The sequence below is a fragment of the Neoarius graeffei genome, chromosome 24, assembly GCF_027579695.1.
Source record: "Neoarius graeffei isolate fNeoGra1 chromosome 24, fNeoGra1.pri, whole genome shotgun sequence".
In the NCBI taxonomy this organism is placed as follows: Eukaryota; Metazoa; Chordata; class Actinopteri; order Siluriformes; family Ariidae; genus Neoarius; species Neoarius graeffei.
Window position 1 is genome coordinate 29,831,535 of NC_083592.1, and position 15,009 is coordinate 29,846,543.

The 15,009-nt window shown below is 42.0% G+C and overlaps 1 protein-coding gene across 2 annotated transcripts in view; it reads right to left on the reverse strand.

Annotated features, from left to right (window-relative positions):
* Nucleotides 1-15,009, reverse strand: part of LOC132872795 (uncharacterized) — a 149,109-nt gene that overhangs the window by 56,065 nt on the left and 78,035 nt on the right. For both annotated transcript variants that reach the window (XM_060907883.1, XM_060907884.1), the window contains one exon: nt 14,450-14,680. In XM_060907883.1, the coding sequence (XP_060763866.1) occupies nt 14,450-14,680 (231 nt within the window). The remainder of the gene's footprint in view (nt 1-14,449; nt 14,681-15,009) is intronic.

A 15,009-nucleotide genomic window follows, 5' to 3' on the forward strand; every position in this document is an offset into this window, starting at 1 on the left:
TAGTATGACTAATTACCTTGGGTATCAGGGGTATCAGTTTTTTCAGGTGAATGTACTCTCTTTCAGCCGAAGAATGACAAAATAGATGCATTTTTCTTTTTTTCTTATCCATGTTTTCTTGTCTCTTTCGAATATTCGTACATAGGCCGTAAGACGCCACCTAGCGAAAGACTTGGCTCAGGTTTTACTCGCTTGGGACGCTACAAACGGGGCAGCGTAAATACACGAACAGGTCTGACGTATATTCAATATGGCGGCGGTCAAAACAAATTCATCCGATGCTGAAATCTGTTGAATATCCAGATAATTATGTTGGAAGTTGCATATTTGTGCAAGATTTTCTATATTGAGACCATGAAGTCAAGTAATATCAGTCCCCCCAGGATTTCGCGGGCCTTTTTTGTGATTGCTGCGGGCTAAAATGTCTGATGTTGCAGGGGGTTTTCCAAAAAATTTCGATGAAATTTGCGGTGATTTTAGGTTTTTGTTGCGATTACATTGCGGGAGGAAGTGAAAGTTGCAAGAAATTGTTGCGAATTTCTCTTTTTGTGATTAAAATTGAGTGATATGTTAAATATTAAGTTATTACTGAAAAACTATTGATTAAAAAACAAAGACACTGAGAAATGGTCCTATAAACAACTTTACCAATATAAAAGATTACCAGGACTACAAAAATGCAGAAAAATAGGCTTTACTTATCCAAATGCACCTGTTGGTTCAAAAGTTAAAGTGCATAGAACCTCACAGCACAACATGAAGTTACCTTAAAATATAATATAAATGCCTCAGCTTTCATGTAAGGAAAAAAACCTATTAATACTAGTACTGTGTGCAGGCAGTCTCTCCTGAAGACTAAATTAAACAATAATTATAAACTAATAAAATAAATGGCTCAGGCTTCATAGAAGAAGAAAAAAAAACAATTTGAACAGAATCTCACTGTATGATGCTGAAGCTGCCTAAACAATGGAAAATAAAATACCATTTTGGCAAAAATGTTGGCATCCATTAATTTCTTGTATTAAGTAAAAAATAAAGTGCACACAGTCCTTCACTGTAAACATAACACACTTTCAGTAACAGAATTTAAGCCTACATAAACACTGACTCGCACATCATGTTGCCAGATACTGCTGACGTTTTCCAGCCCAAAATATGTTCAAAACCCGCCAAAATGCACTTGAAACCCCCCAACTGGGCGGGAAACCACCCAATCTGGCAACACTGGAAGTAAGGCGGAAGGTAGTTTGTCGACGTCACCTCAAGACGACGCCAACGATTGGTCAAATTTGCGGAAAAGTTGTGGTGATTGGATATAATTGCAACACCGCCCTGAATTCGCGTTGAAGTTGCAAATCGCAACATCGCGAAATCCTGGATGGTCTGTAATACGCCACGAAACGTTCCAAATAGGGTATAAAATGCTCGCGTCCATATTGGCCCCTGCCCCTCTCGACAATGCGTTCATTATTCGAAATAGTGCGTCTTAGACGCGGGCGCGCCAACAATCTGAGTCTCTGCTTGAGTGCAAAACTGTTCATCACAACTGCAGTCCTAAAGTTAGCAAATCAACTGTAGTCCTCAGCCATAAAAGCATTACTGTAAGAGTCCAGAGCGTCCTCCAGGTGTGACTTTCAGCTGTCCATATGGGGCCGTCCTCCACAGGAGCGATGTGATGAGACTCCAACCAGACACAGGGCACCAGGATGGATCAGGCAGGTCCAAGGAGCAGAAGAGGTCAGCATCTCGATCTCAGGATTGACATGAATTCCAGGTTTGTAGTACTCGAGTCCGACTCGTGCCCTAATTTTAAGGACTCATGACTTGACTTGGACTTGAGCACTGATGACTCGGACTTGTGCATTTTACTGCATTCGGACTTGTAAATTGGAGACGAGGACTTGGATTTTTTCTTTATTTTTTGTAACATGCCATAATAAGGGCGGCACGGTGGTGTAGTGGTTAGCGCTGTCGCCTCATAGCAAGAAGGTCCTGGGTTCGAGCCCCATGGCCGGCGAGGGCCTTTCTGTGTGGAATTTGCATGTTCTCCCCGTGTCCGCGTGGGTGTGCTCCGGTTTCCCCCACAGTCCAAAGACATGCAGGTTAGGTTAACTGGTGACTCTAAATTGACCGTAGGTGTGAATGTGAGTGTGAATGGTTGTCTGTGTCTATGTGTCAGCCCTGTGATGACCTGGCGACTTGTCCAGGGTGTACCCTGCCTTTTGCCCGTAGTCAGCTGGGATAGGCTCCAGCTTGCCTGCGACCCTGTAGAAGGATAAAGCGGCTAGAGATAATGAGATGAGATGCCATAATAAGCTGGCAGGAGATATTTAATCTCCATTAATTTTTGTACTAATTTTGTGCAAGAGTATCACACCTGCGTGCCTTGGTGCGCGCATCAGATAGACTCTCGGGCACGCTCCAGACAGCGCACACTGTAAACGACTTGCACCTGCACAGGATTAAGGCACAAACAGCATGCCTATATAAAAACTGTGAAAACACACTTACTTTGTGAAGTATTGAGCTGCGTTACTGACACATTACCGAGCCCAATTTCATTGTTTGATTTCTGGTTTCTTGTCTTTGATTCTACCGAGTCTCCGATAGCCTGTTTGTGCCTCACTCGACCTATTGCCTAGGCCATCATTAAAAAATGTTCTGTTTCCAGTCCACCGGCCAGGTGAGTGCCGTTGAAATTTTTTTTTTTTTAACGCCAGTTTTTCGACATTTTTTTTAAAAGATATTTTTTGGGCTTTTTTCACCTTTATTGGATAGGACAGTGTAGAGACAGGAAATGAGCAGGAGAGAGAGAGGGAGGGATCAGGAAATTACCTCGGGTCGGAATCGAACCTGGGTCCCCGGATTTATGGTGTGGCACCTTATCCACCTGAGCCACGATGCCCCCAGGTTTTTTGACATTTTTTTCGGGTTCATAAATCTAAAATCGAACTTGACATTTCCACATTCCCAGGGCTTTCCACTAAGGCTCATACTAGCCAGCTATGACATATAATTAGTCAGTACTCCTGTGCACACAGTTCCCAGGATTAAATGTATTTTCCACAGATCATTTATTTATTCACTTTACTTAAATACAAAGTAAAATGGCAGTAAATCTTCTTTCTTTTCTTGCGTATTACATCATGAGGCGTTCCTGGCTTGTAAATCTCTTATTTTCGGTGCATGACACATTCACGCAACTGAGCATGCTATGGATTAACAACGACAACGGTCTGCAGTGGGGCTACACAATTAAACAATTAAACACTCAGCGAACATTTCTCCATTTGTATATAAAAATACACTCCAACCACTCAGTTTGGTTTCATTTACAACCAACGGTGTCTTTTGATGCCAGCACGTAATTGAACGAGAGAAGACTGGTTTACCGGAGACAAAATAAGCGTCATCTCTGCTTCTGTTCACTCCGATGTCGCCTCCGACAGCCCCGACACACTACTGCCTCCACCGAGTGTGCGCACACACACACACACCGCATGTCGGGGCCGCAGATGAGTTACTCTCCCTTGATCAACGAAGTCGGCGGGGAATTTGTGATTATTATCGGTACAAACAGCGCGAATCACAACTTAAATGAGTGCGGTTCAGTTTGACATTATTGTCAGTCCGTTAGATAAACATTTAATTTTATTAAAATCGAAAATTAATATGTAGAGCCTGTGGGCTACAAAAATAGTCATTAAAGTAGCCGGCTGGACTTAATTGTGTAGTCGGTGGTATGGCCGGCAGCCGGCGCTTGTGGAAAGCCCTGCATTCCGCGCAGAATATAGAATTGAATCAGCTCTGCGCATGCGCCGTGCGGCACAAAAAAAATGGCAGCCACCATGAAGGAAGGAGATCTGGAGTTTTCAAACATTTGCTTAAGTGTGAAATCGCGAAATGGTATTCTAGCGAACAACAAAATAGTAAAGATTCAGAAAAACAAATCATTCAGTGATCATTTTAATAGTGTAATTTTATCCGAACTAGGCCTAACGGTCGATTTAGAACTACAAAAAGTCCGTGTGTCGGACATTTTAAGTACCTTTGTAAAAGTTTTGCAAATGTTGCAGTCAGCATTTAAAATGCTAACTTAAAGTTTTTGTACAAGTTTCAGTTGATTAAACTGTCATATTTTATTAAATGTGTCTGCTTTTGTAATAAAAAAGTACTGAAAGAAAAAGCAAACACAGCATTGCGATTTCTTATCCATCCATATAAAATCCCTCCCTCCCGACTGAAAATTTTTTTGCTCACCCGGTGGACAGGAAACGGATTTTTTTTTAAGGATGGCCCTATTTCACCGTTTTGTGATTTTTGCCTGCCGTTCTGGATTGTTCACCTGTCTTCACTTATGTTAATAAACACACCTTCTGCGCTCTCATCCATCTCCCAACCATCTCTGACAGAATACTTCACACTCCCTGACAGAGAGAATGCACATTCACCTGTTCATACGTCATGTTCAGGAACAAGCTGATGTTAATGGCGCTAAAATGGCCACCGTCAAATGGTGCGGTTGGAGTCTTGTTCTCGAACTTGACTTGGATCAATAGTGGACTTGACTCAAAAGTTTTTTTAATGACTTGGACTTGAACACTGGGGACTCGAGACTAGACTTGGACTCGAGGTTTAGTTACCTGACTACAACACTGGTGAATTCTATAATTGATGAAAAATATCAACATTTTTCAAGTAAACCCTGTCTGAATGAACAAACATGAAAAGCATTTTTTACCATTCCCAATTACCTGGTTTGCCTTCCTTACTGGTAACTCAATCAGCACAGTTACTGAACAAAACACATTAATAAACTAAAAAATCAAAACTCATAACTAAAACAAAACAATGAAAAAGAAAGCAACAGAAAAAAATGTTTTGGAACTACTTGGCATTACTATTGACAGTATCTTGTCTAGGAGTCTTCATATTAAGAACACACTTAAAGTATATGCTAACCTTTCAGCCATCAAATGAATAAAAATATGTGATCTCCATCAACACCGCTGTGAAGCTATATACAACTTTCACCTTACCGCATTTTGAATACTGTAGTCTGTTACTACTGGGTATTACTAATGGTCTCCATGATAAACTTGAGAAAACCAATTGTTTTGGTCTTCAATCTATCTTCAAAGTGCCTTATGACTCTTCATATAAAGATGTTTTCGACATGGCCAATCTACAGACACTTGGACACCGACGGTCATGCAGTTCCTTGTCCTTGGTTTATCAAGCTTTAGTCTCTACCTGTGGTCCGAACTACATAAAGGAACTCTTTCAAATACAACAAAGCCGTTATAATTTAAGAGGATGTAACCTCAGACTAGCACAACCAGCATCGAACAGCAAACGGACTCGCAGATCATTTACCTGTCTGGTGATGCGTATGTGGAACAGACTCCCTCTAGATCTGACACATCTTGATTCTCTAATCAAGTTTAAAAGCGCTATAAAGAAAACAAATCTCACTATTGGCACATTGTGCAAATGTAATATTTGTGATCAACAGAGTTGAATTGTATTTAGTTATATTCTTGATTTAATGACATTTTATTTATTATTATTTTTTAATATTATGTCTTATATAAGACCTCCTTGATATAATGATGTCATTTAATATTTAATATGATAGTAGTTTAATGCTTTTTTAATATTTTTAATTTAGAGCTTTTATTAATTTGAACAGAACAGAAAGCTTTTGACTCGGTCAACCACTATAAGCTGTGGGAAGTACTCCACTATATGGGCGTAAGAAATGGCGCTGTCAACATCATTCAATGCCTATATGAAAACCAGCAAGCAACAGTCAGGGTGGAACAAACCCTCACCGATCCACTCAGAGTGAAGAAAAGGGTACGGCAAGGGTGCCTTCCGTCACCGCTTTGCTTCAATCTTTACAGCGAAGGAGGTAATGAGGAAATCTGCTGACGAGCTAGCCTGGGTGGGTGTCCGGGTCAGTGGCCGTGTAATCAACAATCTTCGTTATGCGGATGACATTGTTGTGATTGCTACATCACCGGAACAACTACAGCAACTGGTAGACAAAGTTGACACAGTCTCAAGAGAATATTCCCTTGAGATCAGCGCCGCCAAAACGAAGACCATGGCAGCGACTCGAGACGTAGAAGCAATCAACATCTACTGCAATGGTGTGGTACTCGAACAAGTCAGCTCATTCAAGTACCTTAGGGCATATATCTACCAGGACACTAACTGCAGCAAGGAAATCCATCGTCGGCTTGGCATAGCTGGAACAACTATCAAAGCTTTAGCCAAACTCTGGAAAGACCACGCCCTCAGTAAATCCCTGAAGGTCAAACTTCTTGAAACACTTGTTTGGCCCATCGCAACCTATGGTGCCGAAAGTTGGACCTTCAGGAAAGGTGATATGAAGCGCATCGAGGCATTCGAGTTGTTCGGATACTGCAGGATTTTATGGGTTAAGCTGGGTAGAACATAGAACTAATGAGTCCATTCTGCAGGAACTGAACACCCAAAGGAAACTCCTGCCTGCCATCGCCAAACGTAAGCTAGCCTATTTTGGCCACATAACAAGAGCTGGAGGTTTAACATGCACTATCCTGGAGGGCCAAGTGGAGGAGACTAGATCAAGAGGTTGGCCTAGGAGGAGATGGATGGATGACATTCAAGACTGGATGGGCCTCACCGGTGCCGCATGCTCTGCCTTGGCACGGGACCGGCAGGGTTGGAGGAGTGCGTGTGCGTCTCCTAAGATCGCTGACCCTCAAACATGAGGATGGCCAGAGAGAGAGAGAGAGAGAGAGAGATAGATTAGTTCGAATGTATCTGTTACGAGTCTGACTCATTGTACATATCGACGATAAATTCATTGACTGAAAATCTAAAAATGCTACAGTGAAAATAAAATAGCAATTTTTTTTTGGCTGTTGCATTTCTGATTTGCTGCTATTGCTATTGTTACTTCTGCCAACTTTGTTCGTCACCGTGTGTTTGTTTGTTTCTTTGCCTGTCACCAATGTAACTTAAAAAGTAGTGAACGGATTTTAATGAAATTTTGAGGAAAGGAGAGTCATGGGCCAAGGAACAGTTGACTAGATTTTGATGCACATCCAGATATGTATGTAAACACAGGAAACATCTGGATATGCTAATATTTGGCCTAATGGAGGTATGCACTCAACTGAGTGCCCTTTTATAGTTTTTATTAATTAAGAGACACTTCATGTCTTAAAGTAATGATGGATGTAGTTTCTCTTTACTTAGCTGAGCCGTTCTTGACATCATATGGATTACTACAGTTGTGGAATAGGGCAACTTTGTTGGAAGTGGTTACATTTTCGTCTCTGTTTGTTTGTTCCCAACGCAACTTAAAAAGTAGTGAACATTTTTTGATGAAATTTTGAGGAAAGTTGAGCCATTGGCTAAGGAACAATTGATTAGATTTTGATGCAAATCTGGATATGTATGTGGATCCAACGTACAGCTTTAGTTTCAAATGATTTGATTTTGATGTTATGTGGCTTGGTGGAGGTATACACTCTACTGAGTGCCCTTCTAGTTCTTATTGTTGTTGTTTTTTCATCCATTAATGAGCTTTGCACTCTTGCATCACCCTAGTCATAGTTATCAGATGGAAATATCTGAGAATGATTATCGAAGACTTCCGACACTTTAACAAAAGCACCCACACAGTCCTTATCACGTATCGCCAACCTCAAACTAAAGGAGCTTTGTAGCAAACTCCAGATATTGACTTCTAACCAATGTTTCCTGACACTTTGAGATAAACCTAGCCCCTTATACCAACATTCTGGGCTTTCAGCAGGACATTCTGGCCACAGAATCAGTCTTTACTTTGAGGGTGGTTGAGGAACAGTGACCAGCCATGTGTGGGTGTGAAATCAACTGCTCAAGTCAATCATTGTTAAAGCACTGACTGAAAATTTGCATGAGGGGAAACAAGTCATGTTGAACCAGCTGAAGGGAGTCAGTTGAAATTTTGCGATAATTAGTGCACTTTGAGAGTACAGTGTGCCTGTGGTGTAAATCACTGCTAATAGGAGATACACGGATCAATCGGGGGCTGCTGAGAGGGAGGAAAAAGCCCAGCAGCAGTGCTGAGGCACCAGCTGTTCTGCCTTTAGATCTACTTTAATGGTAGCTACTTCAGTTATTCCTATGGATTTCTTCTCTCTTGGATACAAAGCCCATCCTTTCCCTCCTGAGAGCACAATGGAGCCTACAACAAAGACATTTCCACCCCTTGCTGTGCCATCTGTAAGGCTGGGGTTTCCATCTTTATCCCTACGGATCCTGCTATGGAAATGGGCTCCTCCATGAAATCACGTCCCTAAAAAGAACTATTTATCTTCCATCTCACACTTTGCTAGCTCTTAGTTAGCACATAATATCCTCTCCATTTGTTTTCCTTAAATGGCTAAAAATCCCACAATTAAAAGCCAACAGATGTAATTATGATAATCGGGCACCCTATGATGCCAGCTACATTTTTTAATACAAATCCGCTCGCCTGCAATTACATAATTACTGAGGTTGTGGCTTGCGTTACTGCCATGAAATCCATCATTGCATGTAAACGTTTACTACCTATTACATCAAACACTAGGAGGGCACGCCTTCTAAATGACTAATAACAATCTGTGTATGCACATGCAAAATTGAAATAAATCACGTAGCCTTGTCCTAATATACCCCAGATGGGTCCCTGACTGCGCTTGTTTGAGGCTCCACTGTACAAACTGGGCACATCTATCACGCGTGTTTGATGGGGGTTCTCCAAAGCTGGAGCTGGGTTGTTTGTCACAGGGCTGGGGGACTGACAGATATACTCCAGTGATGATGAAGATCTTGATATGTGCATCTCTGTTCATGCAGAAACAAGCGCCCCCTGTGAAGACGGCCCCAAACTGCCCTCACCTACTTTTAGCTTCAGTGCTTCCCGAACACGACTGAAGGCACAAATGGGTTTGAGACGGCCTGGAACGTGTAATGACCTTAGGATTAGAACTTTCTGTTTTCACATAACAGGCTTTTCAGCAGGTAAAACGTTCACTATAACCCAAATTTACAGTTCAGATATGGCCTACAGTATATTAAAATCCTGAATCATTTGCATTTTTTGAGCACTTATTGTTTAAGATTAAAAACCATTTAGTTGTACCGTATACAATTCTATATGGATTCATTAAAATGGATCTTAAGTCTGTACATCTCTTTAAAAAGAGCTTTTTAGACAATTTAGACATCTAATTTGATCACTTTGACAGTATTCAGTAACTTTAATAAAAAGCAGAAGACATCAGAGTTTCAATGCATTTCAGCAGATTTTTGTAGGAATGTATTTTCTAAGCAAAATATTTCATACATGAAAACCCGTTCAAATGAACACACCTCTTTAAACACTTCAACCAATTTCCATTTTATTTTCAAAAACATCTCATTCATTAAAACTAGAGGCCTGTGCAGGTCTGAGTTCAGCCTTTTTTTGGATTTGGAGATAGAAGCTATGATATACAAATAGAAAAAATAGCCCGCTCAGAAATACATCAATGCCAGGATTCGAACTGACATTGCAAAATCTGTTCCTTTCCTGGACAGCACTCTAGACTGCTCAGCCACGGAGAACTACATCACAAACTGAGGTTATATAATGTGGCATTTACATAGTCAGTATGCAGTGGCGCCACACCGCAACTGTGGAATTGCTATCTGAGGCTGGCTCGCCAATTACGTTCTTAAAACACGCTCGAACTTGGTTAAACATACACATACGGAGAGGTGCCTCTATAAGCTTCAGCCAAAGGCTGAGCCAAAAATCAACTACTATAATTAACTGTCAGGTTAACAGTATGATGCGTGTCTCGTTTTATTTTTATGATGCCAATTATTTTTTTTTTAGCGCAACCAATATCACCGTAGGACATAATTATGCCTAGCAGAAACAGTGGAAAACACTGAAATTCTGTCAGTCTGCTCTGGGATATCTGGCTCTGACAGTTCCTCAACCTCAGCTACATCACTCCAGCTCATAAATGGTCTTAATTCGAGATGTTCTTTTGACTGATTTTTATTTGTTCAATCCTGTACTCTCAGAAAACAAAAGTACCGGTACATCATTATACCTTTCGGGATACAGTGGCTCGTCACTGGGGCAGTATCCTCTAAGGTAGAGGTTCTCAACCACTGGGTTGAAGTGCCATCTAGTGGGCCGCAAATCCCCCCCCCCCCCAAGTTGAAGCTAATTTTTACCCATAGTCGGGTACAATTGCTGGGTTGCATCCAACATCACATCTCCCTCATTGAGCTATGGTCACACTACAGCTCGCGATGCTTTGCGATGGGCTATCACTGAAAATGAGGCGTTTTGGTGGCGATGCATGGTGATATACAAGCGAGCTAAAAGTCGTGGTCACACAGTAGGAGAACACTTGACCGTCGCACCTTCACACACTTGAGTCTGGCGCAGCTCGAGCAGCCATGCGCTCACGGAGTGCGTGGTGCACGTTCTTGGGACCCAGTCATTATGGGAAACACCCGATACTGATTTGACCAAAATCAGCAAATACAGACAGATACAGATGCTGTTTTCACAGAGGCTTTGTGAAGGATCATCATCATCATTATCACTGTCACGTTTGTTTCTAGCCATGTTTATAATGCTGTTTAAATGCTCTGTTTTATGATTCTGCTTTCATTTGTGTTTTGTTTTTGTAAATATGATGCCTGCTAATAAACGAACACTCTTCCTGCACTTATATCCGTCTACCGCCGTCTATCTTGTAGTGTCCTGATCCCCAGATCTTTAACCCAGCCACATATAAAAAGTTGTACTCCTCCATGCTCTTCCAAGTTTTCATCTGTGTATCCGTGTAGAACGATGTCTGCAGCACCAGGTAGTCTGAGATGTCGGGGAACTCAACGGATGGATAATTTTCCAACTCATAGGAAAAATCCTTCTTTGTTAGCGTGTAAGGATCTAATCCTATTGAGTGGTTTCTATATCCACTTCTTTTGAGTGTACTTCTTGGTTTTAATAACTTGCTTGTTTGCTGAACACAAACATGGCAATAAGTTCGTGTGTTAATAGACCAGACTCCACTTTTGGATCATTAATCCCTTTTGGCTGAGAATGCCCTGCGTGCATGGTTTGGCTTCTGGCACATCCAGACAGTTTTAAATGCAATACCTACAATTAAAAACAGTTTGTTTTTATTGTATTTATTTAATTCCTGGGCTCCCATCTGTAACAGGGAGTGATGTTGCATCCCATTAATACAATTTACAGTAGATTTTAATAGAATAGATGAGCCAAAATAATTGGGATCTTTTTTAATGGGCCCCGACTCGTTACAAGTATGAATATGGTAGGTGGGCCTTGAAGCAGAACCCGTTGAGAACCCCTGCTCTAAGGTACCTTTTATATACTGCTTGGGAACATATATGTACCTTTTTGACCCTAAAAAGGTACACATAGTTACCTTAAGGTCCAATAATGAGCCTTAGGGGGTACAGTAGTGTAGATCAGTGGCGGCTGCTGGTTTTTAAAACAGGGGAAGCCCATTTTACGCATTCATCGTAAAACCTGTAGGCTGGATATCAAAGCATAGAAAGGTGTGCCCCATTAGCATAGTGAACTAGACAACCCTACCTAGTGGCAGAAAGTATTTTTGCTTGTACATTTCATGTTATAGTCTGGCTTGCCAGGCTAGTGCCTCATATCCTTAATCAAAAATATCAAACATCCAAAAATCACTGGCTATTCAACGAAGAGCCTTGAACATCATACCCTGATATGCAACACAGAGTCTTTAACACAACACCCAGCTGTGCAACACATCCTTGAACATCTTCTGCAACACAGTCTGGAAATTCATAACCAGGTAGGCTATGCAACACACAGAACCTTGAATATTATACCCAGGTATAACCTATAACACAGAGCCCACCATTCTCTTAACATTACTGAACAATATACACACTTCAGATTCATGAACATGAACACTATTTATACACAAATTCTGCCCTCCGCTCCTTTTCCAGAAAATGGTCTGTGACCCTGTCATACCAGCTGGTTGTGCTTTCCAGAGACTTCACCAATTTCTGTTAGCAGCTAGCACTGCAGATCCCAATAAGGCTCAAGCTAGCCTACAACCAGATTGAACTACAAATGAAATAAACGAGTGAATTCATGAATGATCAAACTGATAGAATGGATGAAAGTTAACGGAGCACAACGAGTAATATTTACATTTATTTACAGAGTAATGTACAGAGACATCAATGAGAAGAAACGTTTATATGAAAAGAAATTCGGACAGCACTTTGGCACACGACTACACTTTCTCGACATCCGCTAGGGACTGACTGATCATGCTTCCGTGTTCCTCGCCGAAGTACCGCCCTCCTCATGTCTTTCAAACACTACCTCCAATAATCCTTTATCAGCCTGGCTTCTTGTCCCTCCCACTGTCTCGTTTGGTCCCAGAGAAGCCCGGCTTCCCTGGAAGTGACGATTTTGTTGATTTTAACCAATAACAACTAGCCGAAATTGGCTGTTCAGAGCCGTCTCGTAGACTGCAACGGATACCCGGCTGCCAGTCAGTGTTGCCAGATACTGCTGACGTTTTCCATCCCAAAATATGTTCAAAACCCGCCAAAATGCACTTAAAACCGCCCAATCTGGCAACACTGCTGCCAGTCCATAGCGCCCATTGAAATAAGAAAGGTTACAGCCTGGCAGCAAAGGTGATTCTCATAGCGAACTGCAAGTTCGTCAGACATCACTCAAATAAGTTACAGGATAGTTATGAACATAAATACAATCTTGGGCATATATTATGTTATGCAAGTTATTGTTTTAATGAGAATTCAACGTCGTAGACGCCGCAGTTTGGAGAGAGAATTTTAGGGGAAGCTTGGCTTCCCTTGTTGTCTCTGAGAAATCGCCCCTGGTGTAGATTGTATCTTGGGGGACAGAAATGGACTCCTACTGTCCCCCTATTTCTGACAGTGTGCTCACACAGTTATCATTTTTGTTCCTACCTGCCCATGATATCTTCTAGCAAATTTACTTCGTTTTATTTTCCAAAATATAAACAAACTAGTATCCTAATCTATTTACCCTACTACAATCCTGACCAGGTACATACTAAGGCTGAATGAATGCTGTAAATGCATCATGCTCATATTAATTGAATGTGGTCTTTGTTTGTCCAGCGAGCTTCATATCTGACCACTCCTTTGCACCCTCAAAGTACAAACCTGCTGCTCGTCTCAACCAGAAAAATACTATGCTTCCCAAATTTGTATCGATTTAAAACATGTTCTCTGTTAATTGGGAATAATGTACTCATATTTGGTCGTGTCCTTAGTTTGTAGAAAGGTGGAACAAATCCAATGAAGAGGGGTAAATGGCAAAATGTAGATAAGTGGAGAGGGATCTCTGGTATTTGTGCACTGATTGCAAGCCATTAGTATAAGCCTAGACAAAGGACGCTTTGCATAACTGGATTATGAATTTGACTCGACAGCAAAATCTGAATTGCACTACATACGAGAGATCTACAAATCTCTCGAGCTGTGTCTGCTCTCAGCTACTGTCGAGGCAAGTCAGAATTCTAAACAGCGTCAGGTTTCATTATGCTCCGTCACGACCGGATAGCATGTCATTTGAATGGGGAATGAATAATGCACGTTTTTTTAAAGCCCCTGGGTGTGAAGCAGGGTTTGAAATGGGCAACGCAGGGGTTAATGTGGGTCTGGCTGTGTCATATTTAAGCCCACAGATGAGCTAGTCCATGGGGAGTTAAAGGAGGAACAATAGCCTGAACGCTTGCGTCTTTTTTTCTCTAAATCACCCCAAGTATAGTTAATATGACCAAAGCCAGACACATGAGGTGAGAGCTCAGAGACACCAAATGACCCAGATCAGGTGGGACCATGACGCAACGTGGTTGCTATGGGTGGAAATAGGATAAAGGATTTTTATTTGAGAACGACTGCTGTTTCCTGTATTACATCATTGTGGGTGTTCCGAGCATCCGAGTCTACATTTTGCTTCAATTACTTGTACAGGCCTCATAATTAAACAGCACACATTTTATAGGGAAACAACTTCAGTGATATCCCAGTTAGTTAGTTAGTTAGTAATGAGAGGTCTGAATTCTATGCTTGAATAACTCGTTTCAACATCAGCAGCTACATTTCACTGTTTTGCATTCTTCGCTTTGTTTTTCCACTGTGCACATTCCTGTGCCTAGCTCCTGAATCCCTCATGCAGGCTAATTGTCATGTGCAAATGTATCGGTTTCCAAAACAAGGACAACCTTCATGTCACCCTGGATACCTAAAACATGCTGAAGCTTTGAGCTAACAATGGCACAACAAATGATGGATATCAGGAAAGCCAAAGAGGGCTGCAGCAAGGTGATCGGCTTACCCAGGGTGCCGAGGGCACGATGAGAGACAGGGTCAGGAGGTCGAGGCAACAGCGGTCCAGGATTGTGCAGCAGTGGTGCGACTGGTTCAGCAGCCGAGTGTAGATGGCTGTAGGAGTCGTGTGTACTGCGGGATTGTCAGGATCTTGACGAGGAGCCAGGATGAAGCTGAGGGTCTGTCTCATTCCATGCAGGTGTTTGAACAGCTGGCTGAGCTTGGACTCCAGGGCGCTCTGCAGGAAGTAGGTGAAGGAGAAAGCAATGTCAACAGTCGTGAAAAAGCCAGAGAGCTGGACACAGGTGACTGGCTGCAGGGGGCCTTGCACCTGCCTGAAACAGAGCGGTCCTGCTGGTCCAGGCTTGTTGGACACCAGTCAGAGCTGCCGGCACAATGAGGGGCCTCTGTTTGTGGAATGCCACAAAGTAGCTCAAGGTGATAGAAATAATAACAAGACCAAAGTGCAGCCAAGGCATAGCTTTGACATGAGCTGTGGAAATGAGGATCAAACACCTATTACAAAACGGATACGGGCAACACTACGGGCAGTTATTAGGGGGAAGG